Source organism: Pseudonaja textilis, chromosome 4, assembly GCF_049901715.1.
Source record: "Pseudonaja textilis isolate UNSWEBS1 chromosome 4, rPseTex1.2, whole genome shotgun sequence".
NCBI classification, from domain to species: domain Eukaryota; kingdom Metazoa; phylum Chordata; class Lepidosauria; order Squamata; family Elapidae; genus Pseudonaja; species Pseudonaja textilis.
The window spans coordinates 36,856,904-36,871,984 of NC_141993.1; the positions used below are offsets into that span (position 1 = coordinate 36,856,904).

The following is a 15,081-nucleotide window of genomic DNA, read 5'->3' on the forward strand; positions in this document are numbered from 1 at the left end:
GAGAGCAAATCAAATTCCTTTAACTCTGAAGACCAAATAGGAAATGTGTTGTTAACAAAAAAGAAGCTCCTTTATCTGAACTTCAAACTACTATAAGATTTGTTATATGAGGCAGGATAGGTCTGCTAAGAATTTAAGGAAGGAACAAGCAATCATTTTCAACTGATAGACACACATTCTATAGTATTGTCTTTCATCCTATTAAGCCTCAATACTCTGTCAGCAGATTTTGGCTGATAATGCAGAGACAAGCTTTCAGAGAGTGATTGAGATTTATCTGATGCTGTCTTGCAAAATGGTGAAAGCTGTGTTGTAGCAGTACAATGCAAAGCCTTCTCCTTTTATACATATGTTATGATGTCACATGCATGAAAAGGATGGAGTTTGGGTTAAAATAATTTACATCTTGTAGAAACTTACAGCCATGGTCCATCTCGAAAATTATAAACATATTTACTACCTTAGTGCAGGAATTACAATTTTATTATGCCATCCCTTAAAATAAATCTGAACATTCTAAATTCTAAGATACTAAATAAGATTATTGAGTGAAAATGTTGATTTAATTTGAACATGACTTCCCTACCAGATTACCAAATTGATTAATTTAAATTTAAATTAATAGACCACACTGCCCATCCTTCAGCTAAACAATTACATTCTTATGCTTCCAATTGATAAGGCGCCGATGGTAAAGAATCAAAGTAGAAATCATTTACAACATTATTACTGGCTTCAATGTTGATGTTTTCAGTAGATGAGTTGTCATTTCCCCCTGGCAATTATTATAGTAGTCATGTGATCCCATAAAGCGTCTCTTATGAACAAAGCCAAAAACATATGCATAAAGTGTCTCTTAAGAACAAAGCCAAAAGCATCCATTTCATTATTCCAATAGACAATTATTTGAGCTAGAGTTACAGTTTCAACAGTAAGCTACTTTATTTTGATGGAAAATGATTGCAAAATTTGATGATTTAATCATAAGTGTTTTACATGCTATTTAAAAAAGAAAACACTGAGCTTATGTGGCTAACTGCTACAATATCTAAAATAGCTTCATTACATTCACAGTAAAAGAGATGCACATTCACAATATATTAAATATTTTTCTGAATGTGAGGGGTTCCGTTTCATCATCCAAGCATCTAAACACAGGTGACCCAAATATATACTCATATTCTGCAGAGAGGGAATTATATCTACCAATCTCTGTTTTTTACCATGTTAACCACATTTACAAAACTACCCATTGAATATTTATCCCAGTGAAAGAGCAAAAATGCAAGGAAAAATCCAAAATCTGGGGGAAAACGTCCTTTTCTCAGCATGCATGTCTAGACTTCATCATTCATTAAGTCATCCTATATATAAGTGATTTCAAAATTACAATGAATAGAATGTTAATATCCTGAGAACTTGTTTCAAGATTCATAACGTCAAGACAGATCCCCTACACGTTCAAAAAGAAAAAAACATTGCCAGCAAATGAAAGATTTCCTTCAAAGTAAACACCAATAAGGTATGGCATTTTGATGAAGGACAACCTACATGCTCTCTGGGTATGGATTTATTTTTATTGCCTGACTGTAATTACAGCTGCTCTTGTCAGCTGAGCACTTTTCATGTAAGGAGCTCACTTTTTACACACTTTTACACATCAGATGGCAATCTTTGGCTGCAATCCCCTACCTGGCAGTATCTTCCATTGAGGTTAATTGCCTTACATTATGATTAGCCTTTCATATGTTGCTATATTGATAAGGCAGTACAATTTGGTGTATTGGACAAAACAATGATAATGTGCTATCATTGCAACTTACAGTACATGTGATTATCAGGGTCTTGATTAGGCTTGGATTTAAGTAATATACTATTTCCAATTTTCACATACTTTCTAATTCCTATAAAATGAATTCCAGAGCTAAAATGAATTTTTCTTGAATAATACTAATCTCTTGTCCGTATGCCAATGCCATTTCAAATTCTGACAGTCTACGTGATGTTCAAAATTGGTATTTGCTTTATTTTAGTCATATTTTATCTCATGTAACGTTGTCCATCCAGCTTTCTTTGCACTCCATGTGATGTCATTATTAGCTAGAATTATCCCTCTACATCAGCATTTTCACTAGGCCAGTAATTCATCTGGCATAGAACATTAAGTGAATTATCTAATTTCATGGATCCTAATTTTCTTTATAAAAACCAGTGTTAAGAATGTCAACTTTTTAATTTTTTGATATGGGGGCTTTATTTAAGACCAAATTACATCTAAGTTACAAACTGGCAGTAGAACATTCAAGCCCTCTACACTTTCTTTTCAATCTTATTTTGATAGACCGATCTTTATGACTTTACTAATTGCCCCTTGTTCTTTAGGAAATTCTCCAGTTATTTCTCATATACTGACCTTTCTCTAAAGATGCACCAAGAAGGTGGCAATATCTAGCTGATCTTCCCCAGTCTAAAAACAACAACAACCCCTATGAGGCTGAGTTCCGATTGATGCTTGAATAAGAGACCACCATATCTTAGAGCTAGTGACTAAATAGAGTTATTAAAAAAATATCTTAAAAGAAGGCAGTGACAAACATGTAATCTCCAGAAACAGAAGGTGATTTTTTCTTCATCAGTTATTACTTTTCCAATGTAGTATTTACCAAACTTTCTTCAAAGTAATATACTTGTATGATAATTTGGCATTGTTAGTTTTATATACTGGGCTACCATACTGATATATTTGGGTTAGCAGCTGTTTGTTTGATTCATGTGCCCAACACGTATATATCCTCTATTGGGAATCCTTTTTCACAAATTCAGATTTGCTTCTAGACAAGTCCCACATTTTATGACTATTTATTTACTTTATATTTTAATGTATGTGAATGCCCATTGTTCTGGGAACTCTCAAGGACTAAACACCTCTAATCGAGGTAAAAACTAAAATAAAATGATTGATTACAAATAAAACCAATAAAATAAAAACATATTGTGCCATAAACCAGATAAGGTATTAACACTGGGCAACAGGTTCATCTAATTCCACACTTAAATGTTCTGATTTTTTAAATATTAAGTTCCTACAAAGAATTTGTTCCAATACATTATTTTTCTAATGAACTCAGCACATTATCACCATTAGAAAAATTCAAATACCTGATTTTGCTAGAGTTAATTTACTAGAATAAACAACATAGAATAATTCCCAGTACAGACTTTTTTCCTTGTTTTTATACTCTAACTTCAAAAGTGCATACACAAGCTATCCTAAGAACCCTGTTCAATGTATTAAAGAAAACAGAACAATCAAGTGGAAAAACCATTCCAGGAAACGTTGAATAGTAGACAATGCAGCTTTATGTGTAGAGAGGTTTTTTTTTCTAATCCTGCCCTCTTGACACTAAAAACTGGTCAGAAATGAAAGGAATGTTGCCCTTTTACTTCAAAGCAGCCTTCCCAGGGAGTTTTACTATTCATGACATTTAATCACACGGACTGGAGTTTTTCTGTTACATTAAGTCTGGCATAGCTTTGCCTTACAGGGCTTTGGATAGTATCATACTAGAAATCTTTTAGGGTTGGAGTATAAATACATGTAGAACATAAGGAAATAACCATGGATATAAATCATACATAAATGGGAAGTGTTTATTACATTTATATCCCGTCTTTCATTCAGAAACTCAACTAACTTAGTTGATATGGAAAGCTGATATAAAAAGAAAGGTAATCTTTCTTTTCACTTTGGACAATTTTGCATTTAGTACTTTTTACTACCTAAAACATTAGAAGAAATGGAAGAAAAAGGATAACAGAAAGGGAGAGAAATAAACAGGAATAAAGGTGAATAACTGGGAGTTCAGAATGAGTTGCAATTTAATTTTGTAATTAAAGGCCTCTCTTCAAATCCTATTTAACGTAAATGATTTTATCTTTAGATTTATTTATCAAGCTGGAAAATTAATTTCCTTTTCAACTACATATGAAAATACATGCAAAAAGATCGTTGTTCTGTACAGATTTAAAATAAATGTAGAAAGATAATAGTGAAAGACAAACAGGGTATTCACACATCTAGAACAAAATCCTGATTTCTCTATGCAGTTGGGTACCAAATAAAAGGTTTCTTCACATACTTGTGTTTGCTGGAAGCATAATGATCATGCAGACACTTTTTTTGCAGAAAAATATGAAAATATGAAATACAAAAAAGTTGTAACCAAGTAATTACTGATGTTTTTGAAATGATGCCCTGGTATCTTTGCTCTTTAAAAGACAGTCTAGGTCTGGGGTGTCAAACTCATGTTGTCATGGAGGCATCATGTGACATATCGGGACTTTCCCTCCCTCCGCTAAACTGGGCATGGGAGTGGCTAGTGCGTGACACATCCAACCCATGGGCTGGAAGTTTGACAGCCCTGGACTAGGTGCTCTCCAGGTGTATGAATATTCACTCAAAAAGTTCCCCAATTTGCAAACCAAATGCTAAGAATTCAGAGTATTGAGAAGTGCCCTTAATGGAGTATGTACGATAAGGATACAGGTACTCCTCAACTTACAATGGTTTATTTAGTGACCATTCAAAGTTACAACAGCACTTATGGCCATTGTAGCATCCTCATGGTCACGTGATTTACATTTGGATGCTTGACAACTGGTTCATATTTATGATGGTTGCAGTGTCCTGGGGGTCATGTGATCCCCTTTTGTGACTTTCTGACAAGCGATGTCAATAGGGAAATCTGATTCCCTTAACAACCATGTGATTAATTAACAACCTCTCTGATTCACTTAACAAATGTGGCAAGAAAAGTAGTAAAATGGGACAAAACTTATTTAACAAATTTCTAGCTCAATTCTGGGCTCAATTGTGGTCATAATTCAAGGACTATTACTTTTTTTACTTTATATACATTTAATTGTGATTTTTTTTGGAAGGGGTACTTCTGATTCATCACAGAATTATAGATTCTTCACCTCTTGTTGTATTAACTTTGCATACACTGCACGAGGTATCAAAGCAGAAAAGCAGGCATGATATTCTAACATTACAGGCTGTCAGAAGATTAACCAAGCACATGTATTTATTTAGACTACTTTGCAACTTGCTTGATCCCAAACCTCTGAATTCGAACAGAAGCTGAGATTCATTCTAAGCAAAGATGCATAAACTGAGTCTTAAGCTTCCATTTCTCTCTGTGTGCACAAACATAAACACAGATACATATGTGGGATGGGTGGGTTAGGGGAAGTTGGGGAACTAATGATGGGCTAATACTTTATAGCATTCCTATCCAACTTACTTGGAGGCTCGGAGCTTTCTTGGCCTTTGTCAGGTGTTCTGGGATCGTAATCTGAAAAATGCAAAAAAATAAAGAAGTGACTGGGGTCTAGGCAAAAGCTAAGCGTGGTTTAATAGCACTAGCACAGCCCTCTCCAAGCGGTTTACAGAATCAGCTTCTTGCCCCCAACAATCTGGGTCTTCATTTTACCCACCTCGGAAGGAATAGAAGGCTGAGTCAACCTTGAGCCAGTGAGATTCCAACTGCTGAATTGCAGACAGTCAGCAGTCAACAAAAGTAGCCTGCAATACTGCACTTTTACCACTGCGTCACTGTGGCTCATCATTAATGGGCTCCAGTTGTATTTAAATTGACTACAAACAACACAATTATAGTAACAATTTTTCAAAGGGTTCCAGCAATTGCATTCAGCACTTTGGAGAAAGGGCAGGTTTCTATTCTGTGTACCCCTGAGGTACACCATATCAGCTAGACAGGTTAGAAAAGTAGTATAACATTTAGTCTCTATTGGTGAGAGAAGTAAAAACTGATTCTCGAACACTGAATCCTATCAGTAAATCGCCATCAGATACAAGAAGTTAAAAAATATGAGAAAAATTTCTAGTTATTAAGAAGGTCAGCTTGGATACAATTCTCATCTTCACTATTCATTTACTTGTGTGAAATACAAAATAATACCATACAACAGGCTTAACTGTTTGATCAGTGGTACAGGTAGTCCTTGAGTTACAACACCTTGTTCAAGTCACTGGAAATAATAACTTATGGCCGTTTTTCACAGTAACAATTCTTGCAGCATCTCCATGGTCATGTGATCAAAATTCAGACCCGTGGCAATGGATTCATATTTATGACCGTTGCAGGCGCCTGGGGTCATGTGATGCCCTTTTGTGACTTTCTGACAAACAGAGTAAATGGGGAAGCCAGATTCACTTAACAACTGTGTCACTAATTTAACAACTATAGTGATTCACTTAACAACCGTGGCAGAAAAGGACATAAAATGGGACAAAATTCACTTAACAAATGTCTTGCTTAGTAACAAAAATTTGGAGGTCTATTTTGATTGTAAACTGAGAACTAGCTATATTCCATATATATATATATATATATATATATATATATATATATATATATATATATATATATATATATATATATATATATATATATATATATATATATATATATATATATTATATATATATATTATATATATTATATATATATATATATATATATATAATTTTCTTTTAAATTTTTGTTAGCTGTAGATTCCATCTAGAGCAGGGCTGTCAAACTCGTGGCTCGCAAGCTGGATGCATCACATGTTGACCACACCCACGCCCTGTTTAGTGAAGGGAATAAAGTCACAATAAGCCACTGTGATGCTGTGAGTATGACCCCACCCTGATCTAGAGGAATCAAAAGTTCTCAAAACTGAAATATTTAATTTAAAACTGTTTAAACAGGCACTTACGGATAATGAGATGATCTGTAATTTTAGCCTAATATATAAAGTTGCTTTACAATAAAGCTTGATGGTTAACTAACAATCACTTTGCAAGTTCTTGATCAGAATTATTCCTAATGATTAAACCAAAAGCCTTGGCCTGCAAAGCACCTGTTCTACTACCAAGCTACCAACATTCCTCAGGAATACAAAAGCCTCAGCTTTATCATATAATCAATTAATATCAAACTTTATAAACATTACATTTATCACCCTTATCCTCCAAGTCTAATAATCATAATATTTCCTCTTGGGATTAGCAATCTGTTCTGGGGTTCGCCAAGTACTCAAAAGTGTGCATGTGCGGAGTGGCCCATCCTATTCTTTGTACAATTGTTACCTGGGATTTCTGATGGAAGCTGAGGTGCTATTTCTTGTTCCTCTATGTCGAATGCTACAATTTCAGGTGGTAGTTGCGGTAGCGAAGGTGCAGCCTTTACAGGAGTTGTGGATTCTGGTGTTTCAAATGCTTCTTCAGAGTCTGAACTCCTGAGCACACATAACAAATGAGGGGGGGAAAAAGCAAGGTATTACATGGCTATTTTTTTTTCCTTCCCAAAGAGCAAGTCAAACAAAAACAAACAACTTTTGCAAAGTTTGCAGAGCTCTCCTATCTAAGGAAGCAAGAATACCTCTGCTTTTTTTTTCAGAGCTCCTGAGAAACTATTAGGCTCTTTTTTTTTTTTTTTGCAGCATGATTTCTGGAGCAGAATATCATGTTCTCAACTTTATTTGGAAGAAATCTTGATACTAAAAGATTTCAAGACATCACAAAAGCAAACATGCAGGCAGGATAAAGTGAAAGGCGCTGAAAAAAAAGCCTGCCTTTGTGGCATAAAGGAGGCTTTGACACAGACAAACAAAAAGCAATGTTAATGGAATCTGTTGATAGGATGTTGGATTTTTTTTTTCTTGGCACAAGCATAAGCAAACCTAATAAGCAAAATCTTATGAGAGTGTCATAATGCTCTCAAGTCTGAAGAGATCTACCTTGATGTGCAGCTGAATGAGAGTTCCTACAAAACAAGAAAACATGGCCTTTAGGTGGACATTGGAGGTTGCCTCACCTTTCAGACTAAAATACTGTTAATGGAGACAAAGATAGTCTCACTTTTCACAGTTGACACAAAACACAGACATTCTCAGTATATGAAAAAGCATCCTTTCTTCCTTCAGAATTGCTGGCTTTCAGTAAAGTCATTCATTCATACATTCAATTCATATATCCTGATTGTCCAATTCATCACATATGACAGTTCTGACAACTTTACCACACCTATTGCCATAAAGTTATTTAGTCTACTTTAATTTTATTTAATTTTATTTTAAATCATTTTCTGCATAAAGACCTTTGAACTTAATTTTTAAAACTACTTCAAGCAAATAAGCAGACACTGAAGAACAAGATAATCACAACCATAAATGAAGGATGCTAAGTTGGAACTAACTAAAGATGGAACACTTTATCCTTGATAAGACAATGTCCAAATGTTCTGGATTATAATTTTTCCCCCATCAGTGGCTGACAGTGAATTATAGGTTTTGTTTAGTGGTTAAGATGCTGGGACTAGAAGAGAAAAGTCTGAGTTCTAATTCCAAAATTATTATATAAAATTTATTAAATCTGTGCAAAACCAAAGGATTTTTGGTAAATTCTTCCATTTTCCCTTTTTTTGCTTATGTTTGTTTTAAGTAAAATTGCTACCAGCTGATATATTTTGCTGTTTATTATAGCTTCTCAAAACACATTTTTAAAAATAGTTTCTGGGTTCAGTCTATGTTTGTGCAGGGTGTAAAAGTAAATGGTGCAACATTTATTGCTCCTGCTAAGCAACACCCATTTTTTTCCATCTTCCCAATACAGTACAGTTCTGAATCAGTATAAATACATTCCTTCTGTTGAAGAAAAATAAAAATTATACTACTATACCAAAAGACCTCCCCTGGTCACATCATCCTTTGAAACTTTATGACCTCTTTGCTCAATTCCTATTTAAATAAAGTTGAAAACATTTATTTATAAAATCAGCAACAACATACACTGTTATTTTCCAATAAGAACTATTATCAGAATAAAAGCACAACCTATTTTCTTTTACAAAGGTTATCTTTGTTAGGGTTACATCATAGATTACCTTACAGTAAACATATGTCAGACAAGTCCTGTGTCAAATACTTGCTGAAAACATATGGTTCAAAGATGGCATTCTTCTCTGATGCACTATTTCTTTACCTTTTTCTCATAGTCCTAATAAATAGCATTATCTTCTGCTTATGTATGCTACAGGCACTTCTTCAGGCTTACTTGAAAATTTTTAAGCAGTAAAAAAAAAATAGAAAGGAAGACTGAAGATGAATTTATCTCTCTTAACCAGACACAATCCCACTGACCATAATGCTCCCCCAAAATAAGGGATGCTGTGTCAGTTCCATGTTCCACAGAAATTAAGTAAGATTGTACTATGTCATTTCAGCTAATCCTGTGTTGTAAAACTTTGAACAACATTTGATTTTGAATAACGATTGTTTATCTAGCTAATGCCATTTTTTTTTGTTTAAAGTTTAATTTAATCTTTCATACCACCTCTTCTCAGACTGCAGAATTATAGTTCTTTATTGATCTCCTCACAACTTAAAAGTCAATGTCAAGATCAATAAAAATGGTGGGGTTGTTTTTTGGTCTGGTATCTAGAAGATGCTTTTATCACTTAGGAATGAAGATATACTGGCCGAGTTAAGAAAGTATTTTCCTTAGCTGATGTGATATATCTATACATCAATGTTTCTCAACCTTGGTGACTTGAAGAGGTGTGGACTTCAACTCCCAGAATTCTCCCATACTGGCTGGGGAATTCTGGGAGTTAAAGTCCACACCTCTTTAAGTCACAAGATTGAGAAACACTGATGCACAGTATATACTATGGGACTGGCATTCCTGCCAGAACTTGATTCCACTATCTCTTTGAACTGGGATGAGAAACCAACATGGAGCCAGTGAAATCCTGGAGCTTATGAAACCCATATACTGCATCATATATACCAGCTGCATCTCTTGCTTATATCAGTATAGTTCCAGACAACAGCATTTTAAAATCTATCTCACATTTTGGTTACAGGCTAGGAATCATGGCAAAAAGTGTTCATTTTTATAGAAAATATGTTATGTAGGAATAGTGCCAGAAAATGAAACCTTTCCACGAGAAACAGAGGCATTTTAGCATGGATGGGAAGTTATTGCTTTTTAAAATTATTTTTATATTGGCTTTATCTTTGTAAGCCACTTGGGAGTCACTGAGGGTGAGTTGGACGGCCATATACATTTTCATAAATAAACAAATGCCTAAGTACTCAAATGAATGAATGAATGAATAAATAAATGTGTCTATAGATTGCGCAAGAAAACTTCAGAATAAGAATAAAAAACTGAATACAAGTATACATCTACTATCATAAAGCTATCAAGAGATGTTCCCATGATTGAAAAGTAGATTTGTCAAATTAGTTTTAGTTAACTTTCACAATATTTCTGTGTTGCCTGATCATCAGCTCACTTTCAGGCTTTTTTGCATGTTATTGATAAATGCTTGCAAACTGGTCCACTTTCCCTACAGTTTATCAATGAAATTGCCAAATAATGATTTATTAGGATGTCTTGCTGAAGCTCTATTGGATATAGGAAAAACTAAAGTTGAGATTTTCTGAACACAACGGATATATTCTACTATTAAGTTATGGCTCTTTACCCTCTTTTTCTTCTTCTTCCAAGAATGGCCTTCTAGATCTAAAAAGCTGATCATAGAACTGTACTACTATTAAAGCATCAACCTATTAATCATTAAAAATAGATATCCTGTGATTAAAAACAATTCATTCAGCAAGACATACAAGTGTTGGTCTTCTTCATTGCACATTTTATTTGTGGCACTATTACAATAAGCATTAAATATGCAATTTCCTGTACTTATCCAGGCCAGATGATGAACCAATTATATGTTGTTCTAGACCACTGAAGATTTATAAAAATTTAATAGCTATAATTTTAAAGGATGCAATTTTCATAACCACAAAGGAAAAAGCTCTGAAAGTAGAAAAATTAAATAGAAAATCAAATTATAGCAAAATAAATCAAAACATGCTTTCAAGGATAATGCTAATTTAAAACTGAATTCACTATTAAATGTCATACAAGGTCTTTTGAAAAGTTTTAACAATTCTTGCTATATGATACCTTATATAAAACTTTTGCCATAAATCCTAATCCTCTTCTCTTAATCACATTTCCTTTTAAAGAATTTAGGTCAAGAATATTAGCATGAGCACAGAAAGGGATTAATTTAGTACCGTGGTGAATGCTTATAAATGAAGTGAAGCAGTATATATAACAGTACACTGTTCAACTGCAATGATATTGTCTTTCATAGCTAAATAGCACTGCATATTTTATCAATGTAAAAGAAAAGAAAATGTATGCTAATATTAAAGAATAAGGCATTGCAACTCAACTTTCTAAACCTTTATTTATCAGACATAAATGAAAATTCTGGGTTCAGTGTACACTAGTGCCAGAGACCCAATTCTTTGAACTTTAAACAGCAGCCCATAAATATTCTGAAGAAACCAATATGAATCTTAATTAAACAAAATAATTTATTTACTATTACTATGCCATCACAGAGTAAAGTAACCATATTCATTCTTTTTTCATACTCTGAATACATGGAATATTATGAGTCCTTCTTTTAAATCTCAATTACTAAAAACTAACAATGAATTTCATTTATAAAGTATAGTCCTAATAAAATGTGCGCAAAAAGGAAATAAAATAACAAAAGACACAACAGAGAAGGAAAGCATCATACACATCAATCTATTTCTCTGCCTTTATTTGACAAATCTGTCATCAGACTACTTGAATGCTGACTAACTTATAAAACTCTGGCCACAATGCTTTCCTGCAAACAGTGTTATAACACTCATCTTCATTAAACAAACTTTCCATCAGTTGATAGGATAAGGACCCATTATCTTGCCTTACTGCCTACCCTTAGTTTTTAATGTCTTGTAGGACATATCTTCTGAAGTTCCAATTTCAACAGCAGGATGCCCTGCTCTCATTTGAGCATTGGAAGGATTCATTGTACTCACTTATCAGCCAGATGAAAATAGGTTAAGAAGGAAGATTCCTGGACAAAACACTCTAAGGCATTCAAATGCCTATAGACAGGAATGGGATTCTACCAGTTCGCACCGATTCACTAGAACTGGTTGTTAACATTCTAAGCAGTTCAGAGAACTGATTGTTAGAAGAAATTACTGGCCTAATCCTGTAAGGAAGGCAGGAAGAAAACATTCTGGTGTTGCTTACAGAAACTGTCTCTCCATTAACCCTTATTACATTCTTGGCAGGACTAGACTTCCTGTCTCAGGAACGTCTCTGGAGTTTTTTCCCCTTCCTTTGCTGGTACTTTGCTTGTGTGGAGTAACCATTCAAAGTTACAATGGCACTGAAAAAAGTGACTTATGACCATTTTTCACACATATGACTGTTGCAGCATCACCACAGTCTTGAGAGGCCAGGCAAGGCAATGCGTGCCTCGATGTGATTGATATTGAGTTGGCTACATCCAGCCAATAACATGACCAAGCCATGTCCACCCAGTCACATGACCACCAAGCCATGCCCACCACTAAGCCATGCCCACCACCTGAGCCATGCCCACAGAACTAGTTGTTAAAAAATTGAATCCCACTCCTGCCTATAGATTATAATTGTCCATCAAGGAACTAATGGATTTATTAATATTTAATAAGTTCATTTATATATCCCATTTTCCCAACTTACAAATCAGTCTATGCAGCAGTTAAAACAGCAATTAACAACAGAACCACAGAATTAAAACAACATAGAAGAAAACTCAAACACCATAAAATCATCAAAAACATACTTATCTCAAAATCCATTTTAAAGAATATTTTTAAGTGGACATCTCTGGGATATTTCAAATATGGACTAAAGAACTGGAAACTTCAATAATGTCCCAGCAATGGATTCATGTTCTTAAAAATACTTGAATAGTATCTACAGATCTGAGGTTAAGGCTGATTCATCAAAAATTTGTATTTGGGGAGTATTGGACTCCACAAAGAATGTATCTGAATGGTGGACAACAGAGTTTCTAGAGGTATAAAAACTTTTGAGTTTCATTGATTCATATGATTTGATTTAGTATCTTTTGGGGATAGTGTATTAATGTATATAAGCAGTTTCATGGGGAAAAGTCCACAAAGTTCAAAGGAAGAGTACATAGCCTTGATAGATTGTGTCAACCTTCTAAACCCCTCAGAACAGCCCTCTTAAGTAATTTTGAGTAATGGAGATCTTCACTATCATCAGTCTTACCAGACAGACTTTCCAATCCATTTTACATAGTGCTTAGTCTTAGACTTATCACTGTCACTCTAGATACCTGCCATCCCAATTCTCTGTAACTCCTCAGTTCTGTAAACTGAAGAATTTGGGGGCTCAATGGGCTGGGAAATATAGGAGCAAGTGCATGATTAGTGGATATTCCACTAATTCAGCTTTGATTAGGATTTCAACACCACAATACATTTACTCACCAACAGATTCTGGAATTGTTTCAGATTCAGAAGATGATTCTCAAAACTGACTCTGCAGTTGAAAGAAAGGAAGGGGGGAAGCCAAATACCGCAAGGGTGATCCATCTGTTACAAAAGACTCACTTCTGTCTCCCCATCACATATCACAACTATCAGTTCAAAATACCAGGTACAGAGCACAGAAAAATACTGAAACAGATTCACAGAGATTATGGAGGTCATGAATGGCTGAGATGCTCTAAAAAAACTAAGCCTGGCATAAACATTGGAGCATCCAAGAATCTAAAGTCTTGAGACTTTCAGTCTACCCCTAAGAGCTTCAATACCTCAGGCAGATAAAGTGTTGGGTACATGGCAAACAAGAGAATCTCCAGCTAGATACTGAGCCTTTAGCTATATCTTAGGCCTTTAGCAATGATGGTCATACATCCAACCATACCTCATTCCAACTTTGCTCCTAAACCCAGAATCCATTGAGAACAGCTGGGCCCAAATAATATCACCTAGTTCATCCAATCCATATTTTTGTCACATAAACTAGATACCCTTATTCTTAACTGCAAACATATTCAAAAGCCCTTTTCAATCACATTTGGCAACCCCCAGTGGTGTACATTTACAACTTACCATCGGGTAGGAGATATAGAAGCATAGCCAGCTGCACCAACAGGCTGAAGAACAATTTCTACCAGTGGGCTGTCAGACTTCTGAACGGAAAATAACTTCATGTCAACGTAGTATGATAGACTTGCAGGGCTGACACATTGTGCAACAAGGTCACATAATGTAATAAGATTGGGAATGGGCTAGGGACTTCTGTCCTCACTGTGAGCTGTGTTGGGGGGATGCACAAAGGGAGGCTCAACCAATCTCATTGTATACATGTTGTACTCTGACAATAAAGATAATAATAACTTGACTTTCATCTCTACTTTTCTTTCCACTACAAACTCCCTTCCTAAGAGTCTGTCTGTTCTTTCCTGCAACCCCAGATATCCATGTATTCACCAGATAATACATAAGTTTGAACAGAATCTGGAAAACCTGAAGCCCAGCAGAAAGCAATGAAGATGTATAGGAGAAAATAACGAAGAAAGATTAAGGAGTATTAACATGTAGACTTGCCGTGCAAGATGTCAGTCCCTCATTACATATAAAACCATACTAACTGTATAGATTACACCTGCTTCTCATGAAGAAAATTATAGCCAGGGTCATGCAACATGCCTTTGGTTAGGAAGTGGTATGTTGAAAGAAATGGGTAGGATAAATGCATAAAAATGGGAGGAGCATGGGAAACACAAATCCTTAAAATTCTAAACAGTACTAAATATTAACACATTTCTCCTGTATCAAGCATTTGACAAAGTCATCAAATTTGGCTGGCAACCAGGGGCGCGAGTTCTAGAGGACAGGTGCATTCGATCATTGTATGGAGGAGAAGGAATGGCAGAACCTGGGGGTGGAATGAAAAGGAGGATCAGAAAGAAAGCCAAAGAAAGAAGCCAAAAAGAAACTGAGTCCAATTCTCTCTCAATGCGGTTGACCCTGTCTTGTTAGTTTAGAAGATTCCTGTGCATAGACTTTCAGAAATAAATCAGCTTAATTGAACCTTCATTTTGTAGACCTTTTATCATAATA

At 34.9% G+C, this 15,081-nt stretch overlaps 1 protein-coding gene across 22 annotated transcripts in view; it reads right to left on the reverse strand.

The window, feature by feature from the left end:
* The window catches only part of TACC2 (transforming acidic coiled-coil containing protein 2), a 170,062-nt gene that overhangs the window by 50,258 nt on the left and 104,723 nt on the right, over nucleotides 1-15,081 (reverse strand). For 19 of the 22 annotated variants that reach the window (XM_087932588.1, XM_087932587.1, XM_087932586.1 and 16 more), the window contains 2 exons: nucleotides 7,160-7,308; nucleotides 5,307-5,357 (listed from right to left, as the gene is read on the reverse strand). In XM_087932588.1, the coding sequence (XP_087788714.1) occupies nucleotides 5,307-5,357; nucleotides 7,160-7,308 (200 nt within the window). Of the gene's footprint in view, nucleotides 1-5,306; nucleotides 5,358-7,159; nucleotides 7,309-7,809; nucleotides 7,836-15,081 lie in introns of all 22 variants that reach the window. The other 3 variants (XM_087932603.1, XM_087932598.1, XM_087932602.1) reach the window with 1 other exon arrangement.